General features: G+C 35.8%; 5 protein-coding genes across 5 annotated transcripts; 2 read left to right on the top strand and 3 right to left on the bottom strand.

Annotated features, from left to right (window-relative positions):
• Positions 1 to 98: 98 nt before the first annotated feature.
• Positions 99 to 8381, bottom strand: LOC110380300 (DNA mismatch repair protein Mlh1). Its single transcript, XM_064040122.1, has 11 exons — positions 8145 to 8381; positions 8001 to 8064; positions 7517 to 7716; positions 5966 to 6236; positions 5582 to 5738; positions 2911 to 2994; positions 2576 to 2718; positions 1659 to 2221; positions 1169 to 1305; positions 756 to 881; positions 99 to 421 (listed from the first exon to the last, which is right to left on the bottom strand). Exons 1-11 carry the CDS (start codon positions 8255 to 8257, stop codon positions 120 to 122), a joined length of 2160 nt encoding a protein of 719 aa, XP_063896192.1. The 5' UTR covers positions 8258 to 8381; the 3' UTR covers positions 99 to 119.
• Positions 8382 to 8780: 399 nt separating this feature from the next.
• Positions 8781 to 11596, top strand: LOC110380295 (snRNA-activating protein complex subunit 4). Its single transcript, XM_021340238.3, has one exon. It carries the CDS (start codon positions 8956 to 8958, stop codon positions 11401 to 11403), a length of 2448 nt encoding a protein of 815 aa, XP_021195913.3. The 5' UTR covers positions 8781 to 8955; the 3' UTR covers positions 11404 to 11596.
• Positions 11597 to 11980: 384 nt separating this feature from the next.
• On the bottom strand, positions 11981 to 19840 carry LOC110380296 (DNA replication licensing factor Mcm6). Its single transcript, XM_021340239.3, has 14 exons — positions 19381 to 19840; positions 18851 to 19274; positions 18523 to 18714; positions 17899 to 18071; positions 17410 to 17533; positions 17002 to 17140; positions 16550 to 16707; positions 15898 to 16050; positions 15169 to 15474; positions 14483 to 14670; positions 13669 to 13784; positions 13188 to 13313; positions 12624 to 12769; positions 11981 to 12154 (listed from the first exon to the last, which is right to left on the bottom strand). The coding sequence occupies exons 1-14, from the start codon at positions 19470 to 19472 to the stop codon at positions 12035 to 12037; spliced, it is 2457 nt and encodes an 818-aa protein (XP_021195914.2). The 5' UTR covers positions 19473 to 19840; the 3' UTR covers positions 11981 to 12034.
• A 222-nt stretch (positions 19841 to 20062) lies between these two features.
• On the top strand, positions 20063 to 21173 carry LOC110380298 (uncharacterized). The gene is made up of 4 exons (XM_021340242.3): positions 20063 to 20266; positions 20338 to 20449; positions 20562 to 20678; positions 20760 to 21173. The coding sequence occupies exons 1-4, from the start codon at positions 20169 to 20171 to the stop codon at positions 21171 to 21173; spliced, it is 741 nt and encodes a 246-aa protein (XP_021195917.3). The 5' UTR covers positions 20063 to 20168.
• LOC110380297 (glycerate kinase) lies at positions 21150 to 22833 on the bottom strand. Its single transcript, XM_021340241.3, has one exon. The coding sequence runs from the start codon at positions 22641 to 22643 to the stop codon at positions 21204 to 21206; it is 1440 nt and encodes a 479-aa protein (XP_021195916.3). The 5' UTR covers positions 22644 to 22833; the 3' UTR covers positions 21150 to 21203.
• Between the last annotated feature and the right edge of the window lie 77 nt (positions 22834 to 22910).

Raw genomic sequence — 22910 nt, 5'->3', positions numbered from 1 at the left:
GCGGCGAAATACCTACTGTCTAAATCTGTTTAAATTGACATACCCTACATAGTTAAGCTACTATTTGTGAGACTAAATGAAATTAAAGTCAATTAAAAAAAAAACATCCATATATTCTCTTAGCATCTCTCAAACACTTTATACAAATCATTCAAGCTAGCAATCTGCAAAATAGCACCGTTATGAACAAAACTGGTCGGCGGTAGAAAGTTCCTTCTCAAAGCTGGGAAAAGCACATGTTCCTGTCGCCATTGTTCTGACTTCTGACTTTCTGGCGAAGGGTCTGAATTTGGTTGGGAGTAGAAGATGGCGGTCTGACGGCTGAAAGTCTCGAAGCAATCCTTTTCTGAATCCCAGTTGACTTCTGTGACAAGACGGACGAGATAAGTCGGTAGGGCGCCCATGAAAGGCGTGTGGCCATCTGTAATGAAAATAAATGTGTTTTGATGTAAAATCAATTATATAGTACTTATGACAATACAATAGTAGTTCTTATAACTATAAAGTCCTTCGAACTGGAGAGGAGTTGGTAGATTGAGGAAAATTGGAACATAAAAACACAAGTCCAACGGATCTTTCTCTGTGTAAAGAGCAAAAAAACAGCGTTGTTCATGAAAATTGGACAAGTCCATAATGGAAGTTATTTGATAAATTAGAAATTGCAGTGAGTAGTACAGTCGACTGACAGACAATAGTGGGACATTGGGTGACAATAATCGAGAAAACATTCAATAATGAGGCTACAGTTATTTTACCTAAAATTAACGGCAACGCAAGCAGCTCTCCGTTGCCGTTCATTTCAAGCGAGAAGTACTCGTAGAGCATATTCCGTTTGCTGACCAGTAGCTCGGCCATCTGTTGAGCCATGTCCCGCATGTCACCTGAAAACGATTGCTGATGGTCAAATCCCTCAAATATATCCAAAAGTTAAATAGAAAAAGGTCCGATCATTAAATTGATTCATTAAAAGATTCGTTATTCCCGAAATGACGAAAGCTTTCGCCAACAAGTTTTTTTTTTTCTGGTAACCGAATAGAAGCATTCCCACTATTCAAGTACCGAAGGGTATAATTTGGCATATTTTAATAAACGCTGCAAAATATTTTTTTTACCGATTTCCAAAAAAAGAAGATTCGTATTTTATTTTAGATACTGTATTTTTACTTACCTAAATCTGGGTCCCATTCGTTTTCCTGTGAACTAAGTCCCAGTACAAGTAGTTCTTCCAAAGGCAGCGGACTGGACAACTTTATTAAGCCTAAGTTCTGGAAGTCGTACAGCAATGTTTCGTAAAATAGCTCTTCCCTGAAATAAGATACAATATTTTTGAATAAAATGATATATAAGTATAGGTAGTAAAATAAATAAAATTTGTTTAAGAAATAAAATTAATAAGCTGTTTCTACGATCCTTGTAGTACCTACGTACTTCTTTTGACCACATGCATTGGGCTCTTTAGTCAGTAAGACTTAAGAAGTTACCGAATCAGTCTGTATAAATGCTTATCACGATAAGAAATGTCCAAATTTATGTCTAGAATTTAGGAAGGTATCTAACAAAATTTTGGGACATTTTTAGTAAACTCAGTAAATAGACTAGCATTTATGATATGCCTAGCTCATTGACATAAAGTAATAATCTATCGTTAAAATACTTACGCAAAGCGTGTAGTATCACACAAGTACAATTTAGTAGAATGCTGTATCAAAGACTTATGACAATCAATGCAGGCTATAAATATCAAATTCGCCAATATCTCTCTAAGATTCATATTACACTTATTCTCAACATCTAATCTCAATTGTTTTACACTAGTCAACTTCGTTTCTATCCGTTCGTACTTAAAAGTTCTCGTTTTAAACGATTCCTTTGGATCTATGTACGATAAATTCGCTTGATCCAAAGCTGTGTGAGTTTTGTACTTTTCCGTTCCTTTATTTTCATTTCTAGGTTCTTCAACTATTGAATTTTGGAGTATTTCATCATCTTGAACGGTATCAATTACAATTTCAGGATTTTCATGTAATTTTGTACTGTTTTCAGTTTTATTTGGTTCATTGTCATTGACAGTCGTTTCGTTTGGTTTAGTTACTGTAGGAAAGAACTTGTCTATTTTCTGTACATCGGAGTTAACTCTGACCATATAACTAGGGTTTGGTTTAGCAGAGTCTGTTGTATTTTTAACTATATCCTCCACCATTGTAGCGCCTGGTAAACGTGCCTAAAATAATAATAAAGTTAATACACATGATTTTTTGTGTGATTGTGTGCAATGGAAGAGTAACATGCATCTAGAAATACTAATATTAATAAGTGGAAAGATTTGACAGTTCATTTGCATAAAATAGGCTCCGAAACTACTCAATCGCTTTGAAAAATTATTTTACTCAAAATGCGAATATGCCACCCGGGGATGGTGTAGCTTCCTAAATAAGGCATTATGAGTAAAATTTTTGTGTGTAGCTTCCCAACAGTGAAATAATAAAAAAATGGGTGGGTAGTCTTCAACCCTTCGAGGTACAAAGAAACAAAAAAAAAATCCTTTCATTAGTATAAAATTGCTTGTCTAACCTACCTGCGTATACATGACCCTGGTAGAATTACAGCTCAACAGTTTGCTTTCGATGCAAGATTTTATCTTCTCTATGATTTGCTCTTCATACAGAAACTGAACTTCATGCTTAGTTGGATGCACGTTTACATCCACATTTCTTGGATCTATAAGAAGAAATAATAATAAAATCTATAGTGGATACCTATAGTTCTCCCCAAACTTTTCGTTGCCACTGACCAACGCGTGAGAACTTATAGAATTAATAAAACTATACAGAAATATTTTCAGCCACAGAAAACTACATAAGCCTTATTGCATATTTTATTTAAATGAACTGGTGCCCGAGTTAAACTTACCCAATTCAAGACTGAGGTAAACAAAAGCATGAGCATTCTTCGGTAGATATGTCGCGTATACTGAATCAACTGCTTTTCTTATTGCTGAAAAGAAAACATATACAGTCATGGACACATAATTAAAGACACCCCCCGAGTCGAAGTGAAATAAATAGTTATGGTACTGACATGAGCTTAAGCACGGTATAAACTGTAGTGTAATCATTATTAAAACAAACATTACATTGTGTTCTTTAAATTAAGGACAAAAAAATATTTTCTTTCTTTAATACTTTAGATATAAAGCTCTATGGGAAATGAACACTAACTTTTGTAGCTGATACTTGGCTGGTCAGCTAATTAAAGACAGTTAAAGCTCAGTTAAGAAAAAAAAAACGAAAGATACAAATAGTTGCCATACTTTTTTTAGAAGTGAGTAAAATAGTTATGAAAACTCGAATTAGGTAATAATTTAGGTTTATTTCATTAAAAATTTTCATTTTAGTCCTATCAATAAGACTAGAACAAAAATTCTGGTAAGTAAAATGTTTTAGGCTTTTTAATATTATATTTTGACATACGGATTTATTCATACCACTTGATCTGTAGTAAGGACATGGTAATAAATTTATTATTAAAGATTTCTTATCAATGGCACTAAAAAAGGCATGGTTTGAGAACAACTCAAAACCGACCCCAAGGAAAACTTGTCCGCAAACAGACTTTAAGGCGGAGCTATAGGCAAATAGTGAACCATTTACATGATTCGGTACTGGTTTTTTTGGGAGTCATCTGATGCTAAAAGGACGACAATTGTGTCTGCAGAACTTTTAGACTACAACCGGGTCGGGAAAAGCTGTAAGGCATGGGTATCGGAAGATGTTACTTTTGGAAAAGCACCGCGTGTCCATACTGTAGTTGGCTATGTCTATCAAATGTGAAAGGTGCAGTTAACAAGTGTTCAAAAATGTATTTTTTTTTTCTCATTAAACAAAGGGATACGAATAATTCTAAAATAATGTATCGAAATTAGTCGCCTCCAAAACATGAGATGGAACCAAAATACACTAAGAGAGTTCTCAAACATAGGAGGCGAAAAAGTAATAGTGTGGGGCTTCTCTCCACTACTTGGTGTGGTGATCTTTTAGAAAGATATTATTAAAAACAGGCGAATTCAAGTACTATAATATTTTAGAAATAGCATTTTGTTATATGCTAAGCATAATTTACCGGTCCGTAGCGCTTTAAAAATTAGAAAAGTTCTGACAAACACTGTAAGGGTAGTAAAAAGGACTCTTTGATCGAGCAACTTATGACGGTTTTGGCTTGGCCCATCGCAAATTTAATAGAAAAAAAACTGGTGATCGGCCAGAAAACACAATGGCGATAAGTCATACATGAAACATTGATCAATTTTACACAGATTTTTATGAAGCATGGAAGAAAATTCCCGTAGCGACTTAAAACAAAACTGACCGCTTGCACGCTCAGGGATGTCGTGCTGTCATTGAGGTAAAAGGAAATAAACCAAATATTAGTACTCATTAGTATGCTTAGTTACAGTGTAGGGAATGTTGTTATAGAAAAGTACCATCAATAATATTAATAATTTGCGTTTCTTCCTCTGAGCAAATGGAGCGTCTTTAATTATATGGCCAGGCCACGTTATGGTTCATACCGCTCGAGATTCGGATAAAGCGAAAAAAAACTTGTCGCGAAGGATCACTGAAGATAGTCTTTAGTTTTAATATTTCACAATGCCCTCTTAAATATTTTAAAATAGAAAATAAAGTTCCAGTAGCAATCAGAAAAAAGAAATACAGATGAAATGCGGCAGCAATTTAAGATTCCAACAGTGTCTTTAATTATGTGTCCATGACTGTAAGTATAGAATATTTCATTATTAATTTTTATATTTATCAAGATAGAAGAGGTCATTGCCTATGTAGCGCGGCTCCTTAAGCCCTGGGATTTCCGGGGCTGTAGGATTGTTCGAATCTTACCGAGGGCCTGTTACATAAAGGGCTCCAAAAGGAAAAAAAGGTAGGTTTTAGTGAAATTTTAAATCTGATGATTTTATGACATTTGATGACTTCCCACAAAAAAGAGGTCTATTATTATTAAGGCGAGGAATTGGTCAACAATAATTCCATAACCGGCACGCGCATCTAAGGCGCCAAAAGGGGTCGGAGCGTCTGAGCGGGGCGAGGATAACAATACGCGCGCTAGCTTATAACTAAAAGTCGTAAGCGACAAAATGGTTTTGTAATTTTATTATTTAGAAATGATAATTTGATAAAAATTCCTTCTACAATTTTAAAGAGTATGTATATACTCAACTACTAAAAAAGTTAAGAGGCTTAAATCGGTCCCGTATGCCCATAATATGTGAATCTCTTTTTAAAAAGAGGTATGTTTGATATATTTTTCTCTGTTATAAAAGTTACCTAATCATGTTTCTACGTCTAACAAAATAAGGTTTATATCATGAACTTTCAGGTAACCAAGTTGTATTTTGATCCGTTTTGTATTTACTGAGAAAAATTGAAATCCTTGGCGCCAAAAATTCCAATTCGTCCTCTTAAATGATAAACGAGTTTTTATCACTTTTTATCTTTATCTTAGAATTGCCATCATCAAACCATACTCTGTATAAACATTTTCCGAATAAATATTATCAAAAAGGTCTTACACAGTGAGTCCACTAGTCTATGGTTGATGAACAATAACATAGTGCCCTTCTTGTGTGAATAGTTCACGTTAGTGATACATCCCTTTAGAGATAGTTTTAATGTAGGCTCTTCTAGTTCGATTTCCATTAGCTCTCGAGCTATGGCATTGCCGTGGATCTGGGAATAAGAGAGAGATTATAGAATAAAAGAACTGACAATTTATTGCTATTAATTAAACTGTGTTATTGAACAAATGCCCATTGTTAATGTTTCAGACAAAGTTTACTGTTAGTTTAAAAATATACTGGTTTTTTTTTTACTCAGTTGTACATCCATTCTTCGGTCTATCTATTTTTACGGCTAGTGCCAATAAAAGTTTTAAATAAGGATGCAAAAGTACTTACAATGCGAACATTCTCAATAACAGAAGAATTCATAGGTGTTTTTATATCAGTGTTCTCTCCAAACTTCTTGAGCGTGAAGCCCACATGACTGTTGTGTATTGAATAACCTCCGACCACCTCCATGATATGTGTGTACTCCTCGTTAGGGCTCCTGAGAGACTTCTTACGAGCTATCACATTGTAGAACAGATCTTCAACTGTTATTTGAGTCCCATTGTTTCCGGCACAGGGTTTTATTGGGGCTTTCAGCTTCCCATTTTCATAGGATGCTCTGAAAGTATTTAAGTCAAATTATATATTTTTATATTTAGACTAGCCGTTTCCCTATGGTTTCGGACACTTTCAGTCAGTATAGTTACCGGCATGGATATTGAGCCCTGACCTTCACCTGCGCAGAAGCAATTTATTGGTTTATTGCCTTATGTGTACAGTGCGCAAAGCGAACCCCACTCTTCCGCCGAGAGCTCAATATCCGTGCCGGTAACTATACCAGGATGAAATACATAGCCTATGTTACTCTGGAAGGATGTAGCTTTCCAACAAAAAGAAATTTTAAAATCAGTCCAATAGTTTCGTCATCAGTCCAGAAACAAAAATACATTTTTTTCTCTATAATATTAGTATAGATCAGTGGTTCTTAACCGGTGGTCCGCGGACCACCGGTGGTCCCTGGACGCATTCTAAGTGGTCCGCGAAGCTTTGCTTCGCGACGTTGCTATCCATCTTACTTTACCAAGAGAAAAAAATTAAGGTTTGAAATGTAGCCCTCTTACGTAATTTTGGTTCTGAGTCTTAAAAAATAATTAAAATTTGCAGCTCGCTTCGCTCGCGTATTCAGAAACGATGTGCGCTCGTTTTTACATTTGTCAACAAACAAAAAGTTAAAGTACGTTTGGGCTACGTTGTACGTAATTTTGGTTCTGAGGCTTAAAAAATAAATAAAATTTCCCGCTCGCTTCGCTCGCGTATTTAGAAACTATATGCCCTCGGTGTTGCATTTGTCAACAAACAAAAAGTTAAGTACGTTTGGGATACATTTTACGTCCGTACGAGTCCGAAAAAAATTTCGCGCTCGCTTCGCTCGCGCATTTGTGACAAGTACTGGCCCAAAACTTCAGAAAAGTAAAGAGAATGCAGTCACAAAAATGTCATTAAATTAAAATCTGTAGCTTTTAGTTTTTTGCTAAATAATAAAGAAATGAGTGCTAATTATAAAGTGTGCTTGTATTCTTTATCAAAGAACCCTCAATTTAGACAAACCAATGGGGTGGTCCCCGGCAAGACAAATTTTGGTAAAGTGGTCCCTCATGACAAAAAGGTTAAGAACCACTGGTATAGATAAAGCAATTTAAAGAACACATAGGAAGTGGTGAATAGTGGGCGTTTTGTTATGACGGTTGATAAGTGCTAATTTATCAGCCAACTTTACAAAATATGTTTTGATTTTTAGCTAGAATGTTAAAAATCTAGCCAATCTCCAATTGGAACATGTAAATTTGAAAATTTTTCAATCAACCTGTAAGTTCAAAAGGTAAAATGTGTCAAACATACTTGTAAGCACATTTAGCAGTTCCCGTCTTAGTAAGTATAGTAAGATGTGCGATATGGCTAATACTAGCCAGGGCTTCACCACGGAAGCCATATGTGCATATCTCCTTCAGATCATCGTACTCACGCAGTTTAGATGTTGTGAACCTTTCACAGACTATCTCTAGATCTTCACTTCTGATACCTGAGCCATTATCCTGTATCTGAAAACGTAAAATATTGAGGTAAAAGGTAAGGTATATGAAGGCCAAATGAATTTATCGAAGATTTAAATGCCTATATAAATTATTGAGTCTAATTGGTTTATACAAAAAATTTGATTTATATAAGTACTATGATATTGAATGTTAAATCATAATAAGACGACCCACTGACCCATAACTGTTCTTAAAAAGTTCAGTAACTGAGTAACAAATTGTTGGATTAAGTGTAATTTTTGGGTCAGTAAAATTATACATTTTAATTTTAATATTGTGAGGTTAAATACCTGTAAATACTTCAAACCACCGGCTTTCACGGTAATCACAATATTAGTCGCTTTAGCATCCAAACTGAAATAAAAATCATTGAATAAAGCTAGGAATTGTGAAGCCATTGATAGCTTATCACAGTCGGCATCGATGTTACTTACCTGTTTTCAATCAGTTCTTTTAAAGCATTAGAAGGCCTTTGAACTATTTCACCAGCGGCTATTCGGTTAACTACTTCTTCACTCAACTTTTTTATAATACCCGGTTCACCCATATTTCCATTATTTTGTTCCTTGTGCAAAAACAGCCGGCAAAATGGAAATCAAAACAAACGGCTCGGCACCGGCGCGCACAGCACAGCTGACAACCTAACAACGTTCCGAGTTCAGTTAGTGTAACATAGCACCATAATCATTTAAATACCTAAGTATTATTTTATATAGATAATTTCGTGACGGAGGCGAAGTTAAATAAGCCTGTAGATTGCGTACTGGAAGAAATAATCCTTGGTTTTGCTTCACCAAGTAGGTAGGTATTAATATCTTTTATAAAAGCAGTCTTGGAACGCGTTCCAATACTTATGTACATTTGCAGTAAATGTAACTACGAAAAACTAGAAGGTATGGTCGAAAGACTTTAGCCTGCCCTAAGGGCAAATCATCATCTGCCTAGCTTTTTCCAACCATGCATGTTGGGGACGTTGGAGGCTTCCAAAGTTCCAATCTAAACGGATGAAGATAATGAAAATGAAGCGCAAATTAAACAATGTCAACACAAAAAAAATAATGTCAATGTCAAATACTTCAACCAATACTTGTCAACATTTTATCAGATCGATTTGTTGAACCATTGTTTTGTCGGATAAAGGACAATAAAAGATAATTTCTATGTAATATTCGTGTTCATTTCATACGCAGAATAGTGTGTTCAGTGACTTACTGATATCAAAGTGATTTGAACTTTGTGAACACCATGGAATTCAACGATATTGAAATGGATGTAGACACCGACTCGGAATTCGACAGCGATGAAGACGTATTACTGGAAGCTGAAAACATGAAGCGGCTTAATGCTCTGCTTGAAGAAGAAGATGATGCTCTAAGTCAATCGATGTCGCAACGATTACCAGCTTTGCCTTCGATCCACCCCGCGCTTACCATCAGACCATGCTCCTCAAAGCATAGTCTGAACGACACAAAATCCAAAGCACTAGCTCAAATAGATGTAGCTTTATCCGCAAACAAAATATTAGACGAAAAAATGCGGCGACTCGAGAGAGATCTTGGCTTACGTCTGCGTGAATGTCGAGAGAGACTCCAAGTGATACAGAGCAGTAGTGGGGGACAGGGCGAGAAAAACGAATCATTCCGCTACATCAACTGTGGCAGGCCTTACTTTAAGGATAAACTTAACTTCCCAGCTCCAGACAATGATGATGCTAAAATGGCTAAATCTCAGATGTATGACTTTTCCCTTGTTGTCTCAGTCCCCGGCTGGACAGTCAGAGACAAGTCGCAGTTCATTAACATGATACAAAAAATGTCTGTAGATATCAGAAAGAATGCACTACATAAAAAAATTACAAACTTGAAAAGATGTAAATCAATTAGTAAATCAAAGCTTGAAAACGATATTCAGGCTATTAGAAATGAAATTGATCAGACAAAGTCCTTGCCTTTGAGTCAAATTGCTCTCCCAATAGATCAAGAGTATGACTGGGATATGTTAGCTAATAAACTAAACAGAAGGCACACAGCACAAGAGTATCAGTCTCTTTGGAAATTATTCTTTCACCCATCAATCAACAAAAATAGTTGGAGCAAAAGTGAACATGCAGCATTACAAAAAATAGCTTGCCAAAACCGACAACAAGATTGGGACACTATTGCTCGCAAATTAAACACGGGCAGAACAGGATACCAATGTTTTGTATATTATCGTACAAACATGATGAACTCATTTACAGGTAAAAAGTGGACCAATGAGGAGATAACTTATCTTAAAAGATTAATAGATTACTTCAAAGAAGACATGTACATACCCTGGGGTAAGATTGCAGCAGCTATGGAAAACAGAACAAAAATTCAAATCTACAATAAGTATTTGAGAATTATTGAACAGAGAAAGGGCAGGTTCCTACCTGAAGAAGATGCTGTTATTCTAAACTGTGTGGAAAGATTTGGAACGGATTTCAAGAGGATGGCAGATTATTTACCTGGTAGGTCTATGGTCCAAATACGTACCAGATATCAAGTCTTGAGCAAAATGCGAGTGTCAACTGTATGGACTGTAGAAGATGATAAGAAACTCATTCAAATAATGACCAATCAAGCTGCTAACATGATGAACTTTTCTACAGCAACACAATATTTCCCAGGCAGAAATAGAACAAACCTAAGAACTAGGTATATTACATTAATGAAATGGATGAAGAAACATCCCACCTTGGATTTAGAGCATGCACCAAGACGAGGCGCGCGCCGTTTAAATCACGGCTTTGCTAGTGATAATCTAAATGAAGCTATAGAAAATTTAAAGAATACTTTGAACACAGAAGTTGAAATCAAATCAAAGAAAAAGAGAATTACTGTGGACTCACCAGGCCTTGAACTAAACAATGCGATCACTGTAGTAATTATTAACGAACTTGTAAAGGAAAAAGAAGATGAAATGAAAATTAAATATGCCCCAGAAAATTACATATACTTAGGTCCAGACCATGTGATAACTGTAGCTGATTTAAACATTACCAACCTGCGCAAAAATCTAATCTTCCTGAATGCAAGTCTTGACCAGGCTGCTTACAACAAGAGCCAGTATAAGACTATGTATCCAGATATAGGAAACAGTGAGCAGGATGTGTCTCTAGTTAAAGTGAAATCCTATTCTAGGAAAAACAGTGTGAAAACTATAAAAGTTGATGAGACTCCTAATGTTTGGGGACGTCCTAGACTAAATACATTTAGGCAACGAAATTATGTGCTGCCCCCGCACCTATGCACTATTACTGGCTGCAGTGCTTTAATACAACATGTTACAAACATGGGTACATATTGTGATTCTTTTAATCTGCAGGTACTAGTCAGAAGAAATTCTGATCTGAAAGAATTACTAGATCTAGTGCTGGAGCGCTTCTACACATTGTTTACATGGCCTATGATCTTATCTAATGAATGGCCTCATGACAATTATAAACCAAGATTTAAAAGAACAGATTCAGTTTTCGTTAGACCTCCTAAATTGCCATGTGCACCAGCAGTGACAATAAATATGAAATGTATGAAGAAATACAAAAATGTAGACAGTGCAGAAGTAATTGATCTAAATGAAGAACAGAGTAACAACATTAAAGTTACAGTCCCAGAGAAACTAGTACGTTCTGACGAGAAGATTGAAAAGCTGTTGTCTAGCGATGAGTAAATTGTAAATCTTGATGGGAGTAGACATTCATTAATTTAATTCTTTATATATGTATTTTTATTCGATAAAAATCTCAATATCTAATCTATACATAATTAATACAATGTATAATTACTTCATATAAATTGTTGATTTTGTGATATCAGCAACCTTCATATAACCTCTTACTGTGAAATAAAATGTAGTAAGTACATACTGGTTTTTTAATGCACCATAACATGTAGTATAATCCCAAAAATAATATTTAGCTTATTAAGAATGATATCTTTCAATAATGTCTGCCCTTGTGGATCATCATCATCCTCCGAGCTTTTTCCCAACTATGTTAACTATGTTGGGGTCGGCTTCCAGTCTAACCGGATTCAGCTGAGTACCAGTGTTATACAAGAAGCGACTACTGCCCATCTGACCTCAACCCAGATACCCAGACAACCCAATACCCCTTGGTTAGACTGGTGTCAGACATACTGGCTTCTAACGACCCGTAACGACTGTCAAGGATGTTCAATGACAGCCAAGACCTACAGTTTAATGATTGTAGGCTTACCACCTTTTTCGGAACATAATAAAAACAACATTAATTGATTGAAAAACTTTAATATAAAAAAGATGGGCTTAAATGACGGAATGCCTACGTATCAACAACATAGTTTGGATGCACTACTAGCAGTGGGTCGTCTTCTACTTCTTGATCTGATGATTTCTGCGATGCCTTGAGACCAGTGGTTGACAGTGGGATTATGACTTGGTCCTGAAATTAAATACAAGATTATTAGTCAAACATTTATCGAATTTTAATTCATGTTAAGTGTCTATTCTCTTGCAAAATAGTGTTTACTGTTAGCGAAATGCATAAATGAATGAATGAATAGATGTGATTTTAATTACATTTTTAATGTCAGAAGTATGTGTGTTAGAAAATTTAAACACCTGCGATGGACCTTATTGAATAGGATCCAATAAAAAATAACGTGTTCAGAAAATATACAAGTGAATCAAGAAAACCTTTTGTTATTAGTTAGTAATTTATTTTTTAACATTGAGTAAATCAGCAAATTATTATTAAACCATTGTCTATAATATACAGCCTTACTTATAAACACCCCTTAAGTAAGGCTGTAAGTGTACATAATATGTATTATAATAATGTTAAGTAGATGTTTTCTAAATTGTAAATATTGAAAATAAAACTTCTATTAAATATCGAAGTATATACTTACATGATACATGAGCCTGTCAATGACCTTCTCGACCAAGGTTTTCCTCTCCAGCAATTCGTCTTCATTCTCGATCTGACCTTGGCCGACCAGCTGTTCCAAGTACCAGCTCACTACGGCACTCTTGCGCATACCCGCACTTTCTTCACCTGACAAATAAATTTTAAATTCAGTGTACCTTGTAAACTACTTTTTCCATGATATTTTGCTAAGCAAGAGTTATTAGTAACAATTTACTGATAGGTACGAACATTTATCTCTGCTAAGCTTATGTTTTGAAGCTGCCGCCATATGACCATAATGCATTCAAACTTATAGATGAGAAATTATTATATTATTATAGTTATCGGCACGGATATTGAGCTCTCGGCAGAAGAGTACGGATCGCTTTGCGCACTGTACACATAAGGCAATAAACCAATAAATCGCTTCTGCGCAGGTGAAGGTCAGGGCTCAATATCCGTGCCGATAACTATAGTTAGATAATGACTACTCAAATGGAGTACAGCAAATTCTTAGATATAGCGAAAAAGATGAAAAAACTTTCTAATAGTACATATGCCATACCTCTAGTTTCCGCTTCAATTTCTTCCTTCCTCATAAACACGACAAGCATGTCACTGAGCGATTTGTATTCTTCAAACGACAGCGTGAGTTTCTTCTTAGGAGCTGAGTCGCCGTTGACTGCAGAATCTGAAATAATACGATTTTGTTTATAAACAAAAGCTTTTATGTGTTGTTACTTTCTTGTGATCGAAATTACCATGACGTGAACTTATTTTTTTACTGACCAACTTCTTACCGCCACATGGTCATGAGAAATTGTCAATTTATTAATTGTGCAAAGAATAAATTGTAGTCAGTAAATAGTGTTGGCTAATCACACTTCAATTAAAATACAGCCTTTTCTTGTCCATGTTTTGTATGTTCTTATCTTTTACAATGCTAGTAAAAAATTGTGAGTACTTGCCCAAATGCAAATGGGGTGTGTTACATAAGCAATACTAACTTGCAAAAACTTTGGTATATTGCTATAAAATAATCTTACCAGTGCCACCATTAGGTATTTCCTGATCAACATCCATGCTCGGCTCGTACTGTGGGTCATCTTCATCCAAATGGATGTCTGGCTGCTCAACCCGGATGATAGACTTGTTCAGTAATCTGTAACACATTATTATATTTATTTTAAATACATATTGTTATTTTCTCACGTTTCTCTTTTAAACACGCTTATATTAGCTTCACTTGTAACTAACCATGTACGTAAGAAAACCTTGGAATCTTAATTTGACCCACTTCCCGGTCTCCGATTAGGGTGAAATTTTGCACACGCTCAGAGTTTTGATGACAATACATAAAAAGCTTCACACAAAAGCTACAAATCCAATATGGCGGCCTCCCCAAAATGGCGGACTGGCTATTTGAGATCCATTACCATGATATGGGTATCAAATGAAAGGGTTTGCTCATTTGCTGTCAGGAATAGGAAATACAGCTTTTAAAAAATTCCAAAATAATTCCGACATTTAGTTTGATGAAAGAAAGCGTGGAGCCTTTTGTCCAAAAAGAATAAAGATTACATAAAAGCTCCACGCTTTCTTTCATCAAACTAAATTTTTCTATAAATTTTCATTTGCCCTACCCCATCAAATCACTCTTTCACTCTAGGGTTGGCTGTTATAAGAGAACCCAACACTGGGTTAAGCTCGTCGTTGTACATAATCTCTCTGTTTTCAGTGCGTCAAATGTATTTATGTGTGCAATAAAGAATAATAATTAAATATTCGAGTTATTTCTGGTAGTCTCTTTGGAACCATTCCGCAGCCCCGGATGCTAAGAAAGACTCGAGTATTAAGTACCTGTATGCCTCATGCACGTGCTGCGGCGTAACATGTCCGCTGCAGTGCATCTTGGCCATGGCCTCGGCGAGGCGCACCATGGACTCGAGCTGGCGCACCGTGATGCGCCACGCGCCGCCGCCGCCCGCGCCGCCGCCGTCACGCTGACGCAGCACTGTGTAGTATTCTACGAGGAGCTTGCCGGCTTCCTGTAAATGGGCAAAGGGTAAATGAGACGAATTTAGTTTAGTTGGTAAACTTGTATATGATACACACAAGTGGTGGAGGATTTTGACAAAAGAAATAATCACTGCATAGTATTAAACAAAGTCACTTTTTCTGGCGCTGTCCCTTTGTACGAAGACTAAAATCTTCAAAACTACGCAACCGATTTTTCAGGCGGTTTTTTCAATAGATAGAGTGATTAAAGAGGAAGGAGAGGAATATGTATGTATAACATAGAAACACAGGGAAATATTGTTATCCCGTGTGAAGCTGGAGCGAGTCAGTAGTTTTAAATATAAAACGATGATGAATGAATGTCATGAAAGAACCGTAACGTCTGTCATGAAAGGACATAGAATTTATCTAGTCTCCATGTTAAAGATTAATTTTCAATAACAGAACAAAAACAAGCAAGAGAAACTTCCCCTCGTATTTCCCCACACTAAAGGCTGAAAAATAATAAATACAAAAATAACACTCACCTCAGTAATAATAGGCTTAAAAGACCTTGCAAAGGCAATATACCGCAGCAAATCCTCTCTCGTATAAACACAATCATATGTTTCTTCCTTATTACAATGCAAGTCTACAATCTTCCTGGCTATAGCATAGTCCACCATTTCACTGCTTTCGTCTATTAGTATGAAGAATAGATCGAAACGAGACATGATAGGAGCACTTAGGGCTACGTTTTGCTGAAGGGATTTTGCTCGTTCGTAACGACCTCCTATTGGGTTTGCGGCTGCAAGGATTGAGGTTCGAGCGTTTAATGTTGCTCTGACTCCGGCCTGTAATTAGAGGTACAGTATAAGTTTCTATGTTCTGCTGCAGGGTTCTTAAATAAAATATGGGCGTAGTAGTATTGCTAACTCAATCGATCTCACTTTAGTTTCAAAATTCTTTATAGGTCATTGAAATTTCAATTTTATTAGCATACCATTAAGGTATATTTTTTCCCTACATCTAAAAATACCGTGCCTTTTCATTTTCAGGTAATAGTCAAAGTTCAATAAGAATTTTAGGTTCACTAAAATTCTTATTCACTAAATAAGAATTTTTTGAATAAGAACTTTGACTATGAATATATTAGAAAATACATATTTTTTTACATTTTCTCTTGTAATATTTAATTCTAGCGAGCTGCAGATTATATCACCTAGAGTCAGTTTTGACATCCTCTGACCTGTATGGTATAAAATATTCCCCCTTACCTTAGCAATAGATATGGTCTGCTGTTCCATGGCCTCGTGGATGGCCACCTGGTCGACGAGGTCCATCTTGTCGAACTCATCGATGCAGCAGACTCCGTTGTCCGCCAACATCAACGCGCCCGCCTCGATCACGAAGTCAAATGATTCTTCGTCCTGATGGCAAATTGTTATGATAATTCATATTTTACTAAAAATTAAGAGGTACAGGTGTCTGGAAGCCGACCCCAACATAGTTGCGAAAAGGATGAGGATGCCTGGAGGATATTGATGAGGTACAGTTGTTCTTAGGCCGGCAATACACGGACCGCTTGAAGCAGTCAGGGTCGACGGCTTTAAGCTCTCGACCGCCCGAATCAGTTGGAACTGTTCGAACGGTTCGTGCAAGTGCGTCCACAGAACACTGCAGCCTTTACACACTAACTGCTCACTGTGCAGTCAAGTGGTCCGTGTATTCCCGGCGTTAGTGGGTAAATGCTGTAGTGTTTCGTTCGTGCAGTTTGACTAGCGTGAAGTCAAAGTAGCTGACATTGGACAAGACAAGTTTTAGCAAGCTGTCTCTCTGGATCTAACAAACTGTTAAAAACCCTTATGGTATCTCGCTCACTTGCTTCAACAGCTGCGACTTGGCAGTGCTCGGGTACTATGTAGTTACCTTAACGACGGCAGCAGTGAGGCCGGCGGCAGACGAGGCCTTGCCGCTGGTGTACACCGCGCGCGGGGTGATCTCGCTCACTTGCTTCAGCAGCTGCGACTTGGCAGTGCTCGGGTCGCCTACTATGCAAACGTTGATGTCACCTCGGAGAGTTGTACCTGATAAAAAACAGTTTATTCAGATATGTACATAATATAAACATATGTGTGTTCATATAAACCGGTTACACAATTTTCTTTAAACAAAATTAATCTATACAAATATTATAAAGCTGAAGAGTTTGTTTGAACGCGCTAATCTCAGGAACTACTGGTCCGATTTGAAAAATTCTTTCGGTGTTAGATAGCCCATTTATCGAGGAAGGCTATAGGCTACTTTTCATCTGGGTTCGTGCAGAGGTTTCCACGGGATGCGGGTGAAACCGCTGGCAGAAGCTAGTTAGCAAATATTACCTTCAATGGTAGTTTTAGCGACTCCACCAAACAACATGAGTAGTATTCCTCTCTTAACTTCATTGTTACCATGGATGCTGGGAAACAGGCTGGTAATCAGATTGTTGTACAGATTGCGGTCACGGGACATCTCGTACACCTGGTGAAAATACAAAATGTATTTAATGTAACAGTTTCATATTAAATGTCATTCCACTGACTTTTTATCTACTGTAACTGAAGTAAAGAAAATTAAAACTTATATAACATAAGATTTAAGATATCATAATAACATTGTAACTAGTGTAAGATTTGTGGGTTGTCCTATTAAATAAAAAAATATATATTTGCAGCATAAAAACAGCTATAGTTACGTGTTTTAAATATTTTGCTTAGATGTGTGAAAAATTATAAATATCTACAAGTTACCTTGTCCCATTCCTTGTCAGTCATCTGCTTCCTCATATCCTCGGTGGTTAGATCATCGGTGGCCATCTCAGCTGTACCAAACCTTCGCGATATCGCCTGCACACTGCATGCTAGGAAAGCTGTTCTGTTAACAAGAGAATAAGATTAATGGTGGATTTCTGAAATCTGACATTAGCTGCATATTTATAAATTATTTTCAATCTCTTATAGGTCATTGAAATACATAGTTAGCCAACATAAACATTAAAATTAAGAAGATCAGTTTGTATAACTGTTTAATTATAATCAAAATAGTTACAGTTACATGGCTTTTGATAAGCTTTTTGAATGTAATTCTATATGACACAGTCATAATACATGAAAATAATGTTTTCATTTTCTGAAAAATTCAATGGAGATAAGATAAACCTTGCTTTTGCTATCAAAGCAAATTCAACCTTATCTCAGTACATTTAGGATACAAAATTATACATAGATTTTTAAACTTACTTGTAATGCAGTTCCCTGACTCCCAAAGCTTTCAGACCCTTGATGCCCTCCATTTGCCCCTCATTTCCCTGTCTCGTCCTAGTGGTTAGTTCAGCTTTAGCTCCCGGTAATGATAGAGAGCCTACATCAGGGACTACTATAAGAGTTCCGGTGAAGTCATATCGGTCACCAGCCTGGGGAGAAAGAAAAAAGAGAATATTTAACTGCCTTATTTAATTTTTATTGTGGTAATTATTGGCTCTATTTTTGAGTTATGTGAAGAATTTCAAGAGGTTTTGAAATATAATATTCAAAAGATATACAATGTTCTATATGAGTATTCGCTCCAACTTTGATTGAGTTTTTTTTTTCATCCTATATAAGTTAGTCTCTCAACATTTATAAAACTTAAATTACTTTATTTACTAGCTGGTGCCCGCGACTTCGTCTGCGCAGGTTTAGTATTTCGAACAATATGTTTACAAATTGTAGCCTATGTGTTATTCAGATGTATAAGCTATATTATTGTAAAGTTTCATTAAAATCCATTCAGTAGTTTTTGCATGAAAGAGTAACAAACATCCATACATCCATACATACAAACTTTCGCGTTTATAATATTATTAAGTAGGATAGTTTTTTTACCTGCACAGATTCTACAGCTTCAGCTCTCAATATAACTTCCAAAGAGCGAGGTATGCAACCTCTTGGTAACTCAGCTTGCGTCTCCTGAATGCGGACTTTTTGGAAGTCCACAAACACAGACTTATCTGCATCCAACATAAAACGTCGCCTATTGGCACAGACTGGGTTTCGGCAGATCGCTGGGATTGTGTACTGAAATAAAAAAAGGTCATATTTGTTTTTTTTAATATTATAATTGTGTATAGTTATCGGCACGGATAATGAGCTCTCGGCGGAAGAGTGGGGATGCCGATGATTATACTATTTGTGTGGACTGTGAAAAACTCACCTTAAATTGCTGTTCAACATTTTTAATGACCGTCTGACAATCCAAACATACAAATGTGCCCAAGACCAGCTCGGGATGCACAGGGTGGGTTCTTACAATCTGTCCTGAGATTCTTATCAACGTGCCAATCTTTGCCGTAGTCAACTCTCTCACTTTATGCCTCGTAGGGACATCCACAAACGAAACGTAGCACTCCTTATCCTGCAGATCCTTCTTCTCATTGCTATCAGCAAGACTCAACACATAATTCAATATAGCTTGATTCAAAAAGGGGTATATTCGGTAATATTCCTCAATAATAGTGGTTGCTAAGTTCTGATTGTACTTCTCAACATCATCAAAACTGACTTCTAATGTACTCAGTTCAGGTTTTAAGAGTTCTTTTGCGTTTTTCTCGTATTTCAGTTCATTGTCTTCTTTGAACCTGTGAGATAAATGAGTAGCTGTAGATAACCTCTAACTTATAAAAAACAATGGAAATGTAAGTTATTCTAATACATAAGCATTGGTATGTACAAATTTATACTCACTCTTCTAAGAAATCCTGAAAAAGCTTTTGGCAACGAACTCCGACCTCGTCTTTGACTTGGCTTTGTGTGGCGTAGGTGTCGGCTACATCCATTTTTAACGTAAAAGGTACTCACTTATCACAAATAACTTATAATACTATCTCCGCAAAGAGAACAGTTAATAATCCTTAACACAAAACAAAGAAATATGGTAATTCCACCAATCTCACTGCATATTTGGTTGTTGCAAATAACGCGCGCGCGCGTTGGTGCGTCTGACATGCATAGCCTACCGATAAAGAAATCAAAGTTTGCTTGGGTTTATTGAGAAGTATTGCGTAACTTATCTAAAACTTGGTTAATGTAATGTAATATTATGATAATATAACAACAGACGAAATATAACTTCAAGAGAAATTGCGCGAATCGTGAGAACAAACAACGGTATCCGAGAGGCCTTTTCAATTTTAATTTTGACGTACGTCAAATTGCGCGTTTTGGCGGGAGTTTTTTTGTATCGTTCAGAAAAAAGCATAACAATCACGCTGTTTATTTTATTCTTACTTATTGTGAAAAATATAAAAAACGCACAATTTACCAATTTTGAATTACTTCTTTTGGTTCTTTTTTTTTCATACAATACTCGCAGCATGTTTAATTTCAACTCAACTTTTCCGTATTCTATGAAACGAAAATATTAATGTCAATCCTTGTTGTGTTTTCAATCTGCACAACATGACGGGATAACCTAAAATAATGTAAAGAATTTGCATATTTTAGCATCAAAGAGAATTTAAATACTAGCCAAAATGACGGAAGCTCAAGTAGGATTCTTGTATAAAATAGCAGCGGCTGTGTCTCGATCGGACAACGACAAAACGAATACAGTACTAAAAAGTTATTACTTGTAAGTAAACATATCAATGTTTAATATTGTTTGGATAATTTTTACTATGTGCTATTATTTTGCCGTTCCAGAATGCGTTGTAATGAATTAACTAGAGGTTTCGGCCTTCCTGACAAACACTTTTCTTCAGCTGTAAGATGTCCAAAGTGTTGTATTGAGTGGAAAAACAACACAGAAGTAAAAGTAAGTATATTTACCTTGTTACAAATAGGTACAAACAACTTACTACGGATTATTATCGATGTGTATTTTTTCTGTGTACGTATAAAAACTCATAATAAACATTTTCTTGCAGGTAAAGTCTATCGAATTAAGTAAAAGACAAAAACAAAGATTAAACTGTCGTAAAGTAAAAGAAAATAAGAAAGCATATATAAGACGAAAGAAGGATTTATTACACAGTAACCAAGTAGTAAGTATCCTAATTATGAACTGTAGAACTCCTGTAATTCATTTTCATTTTGTATATTTATGTACCTACATTATTTTTCAGGAGCAAATCTGCACATTCTGTAATAAAAGTACTGTTACTAACTCAATCAAGCCACAAAAGATAACAACAATACCTCAACCCACTGAACCAAATACTGAAGAAAATGCCAACATTAAAAAAGTAGAAGAAACTCCAAAAAAACAAAAGCTTTCTTCTAAGGCTTATCATGAAAAAAATAAAGAGGATAACCAAAAGGGATTTAATGTTTATGCTAACGCTTTAGATGTATTTTCATTGCAAAACAAAAATAACTCTTTAGTAACAAAGGAAAAGCCTAAAGTAATCAACAACAATAAAAAGAAAAAAGATAAGTTTGCTGGTCTATGCCAAAAAGCAGTTTTAGCTTCAGCAAAACTAAAAGGGAAAGAAGACAAGAAAAACAAACTCAACTTGTTTTTAAAACCATCTTTGTAATAAAATTATCAACAACTATAAAAAATATTTTCATTTCTTTCTTCTTATAACTATTAAATGTATATCCATAACATTGGTATTTGTGTGGCCAGTAATGACATGATAAGTTCCATTTTTAAATTGTTTATAGAAATTGTAGCTATCATTGTGTAATAAATACTTGTATGGGTCTATATTTTCTTGCTTGGCATCAGCTATTAAATCTAGGTAGCCAATGGCCCCAGCAGCATCTGTTGGACCATCAATGCCATCAGTTCCAGCACTCAGAAAGAAAATATCAAAATTTTCAAAATCATTCTTAGCATTGTGTAGTAAATCAGAAAATTCTAAGGCTAATTGCTGATTTCTGCCTCCTTTTCCTAAGCCCTTCACATTGACTGTTATTTCTCCACCAAGTATTAAACACACATCTTTGTCCGTTTGAATAATATTTTCTAGGCCATCTCTGGAAATCCCTGGTATATTACAAGATAAAACTTCAGCTTTCAAGGCATCTAAACTCAATTTTCCACTTAAATATTTACAAAAAACTTGTGTCAATTTGGTATACTCAGAAGCAACTTCTTTTACATCTCCAATAACTGCATTAGACAGTGGAATAGGTTCGTAATTCATTTGTTTAGCTTCTTCCAATGCTGCAGCTATGCTTATTTTATTTGATCCTATTACATAGTTCTTTACATTATCTCTTGGAAATTGTTCTCTATTGTTATTATCACTGAGTACTGTTTTGATTGATTCTGGTATTTGATCTATCAGTTTGTATTTCTTAATTATATTTAAAGCTGCAGATGGGTCATCTTCATTTTCTGTTGTAGGGCCACTGGCTATCAGGTCTACTGGATCTCCAACAACATCTGAGAGTATTAAAGACACTACTTGAGCAGGTTGAGCCTTTATACTCAACTGACCTCCTTTCAGGTCTGATATCTTCTTTCTTACAGTATTGAGTTCCTTTATATCTGCACCAGCATTTGCTAATTTCTTTATTAGTGCAGTTTTTTCTGCCAATGTAATAGGAGGTTTAGGCAATGGTAAGAGGGCAGAACCACCACCTGATAATAAAAGCAAAAGTAAATCGTTACTTCCAAGGTTGGTAACATGTTCACGGATTTTTTCAGCAGTTTCTAAAGCATTTCCATCAGGGAGATTATTTAGTGCTCCTTCTCGATAAAATACATTCGTATTTACTGGTTTATGATTTAAACTGCCCACAGGAATGCTGATAATTCCATGTTTTATTTTCGAATCCAAAATATGTTCCACTTCTTTTGCCATGTTCTGCACGGCTTTCCCACTCCCGATTAAGTGCACATTTTTATTACGTAAGTTGATATTTTCTCCGTTTACAGTTAACACTTGATTCGAAGGATTGTATTTTACAAATTTCCTTATGAGATTCTCTGGAAGTACCGCTGTTATACTAGCTGAGAATATTTTTAACATATCCGACACCACTTGCTTGGACATTTTGTGAAACAGCGTAACTTTGTGTAAGTTCACTCGTATTAAATTCTAACTGATAAGTAAAGTATAATAGACGTAACCACGTAAATATACTCTGATATGATAATATGCTTATCTTATTTTGTAAGGCACCTTTACACCTAAACAAGTAAATGATTTTCTGTTTGTTTGTTTATATTTTGCAAAAGCTGTAAGCCAGGGGGGAGACACTCCGTACATTTTGACAGCTAAGTGAATGAAGAGTCGCCACCTTTTATTTGGCCCGGAAAC

This window comes from Helicoverpa armigera, chromosome 21 (assembly GCF_030705265.1).
Source record: "Helicoverpa armigera isolate CAAS_96S chromosome 21, ASM3070526v1, whole genome shotgun sequence".
Classification (NCBI taxonomy): Eukaryota; Metazoa; Arthropoda; class Insecta; order Lepidoptera; family Noctuidae; genus Helicoverpa; species Helicoverpa armigera.
This window is presented reverse-complemented; position numbering and strand designations above follow the sequence as displayed.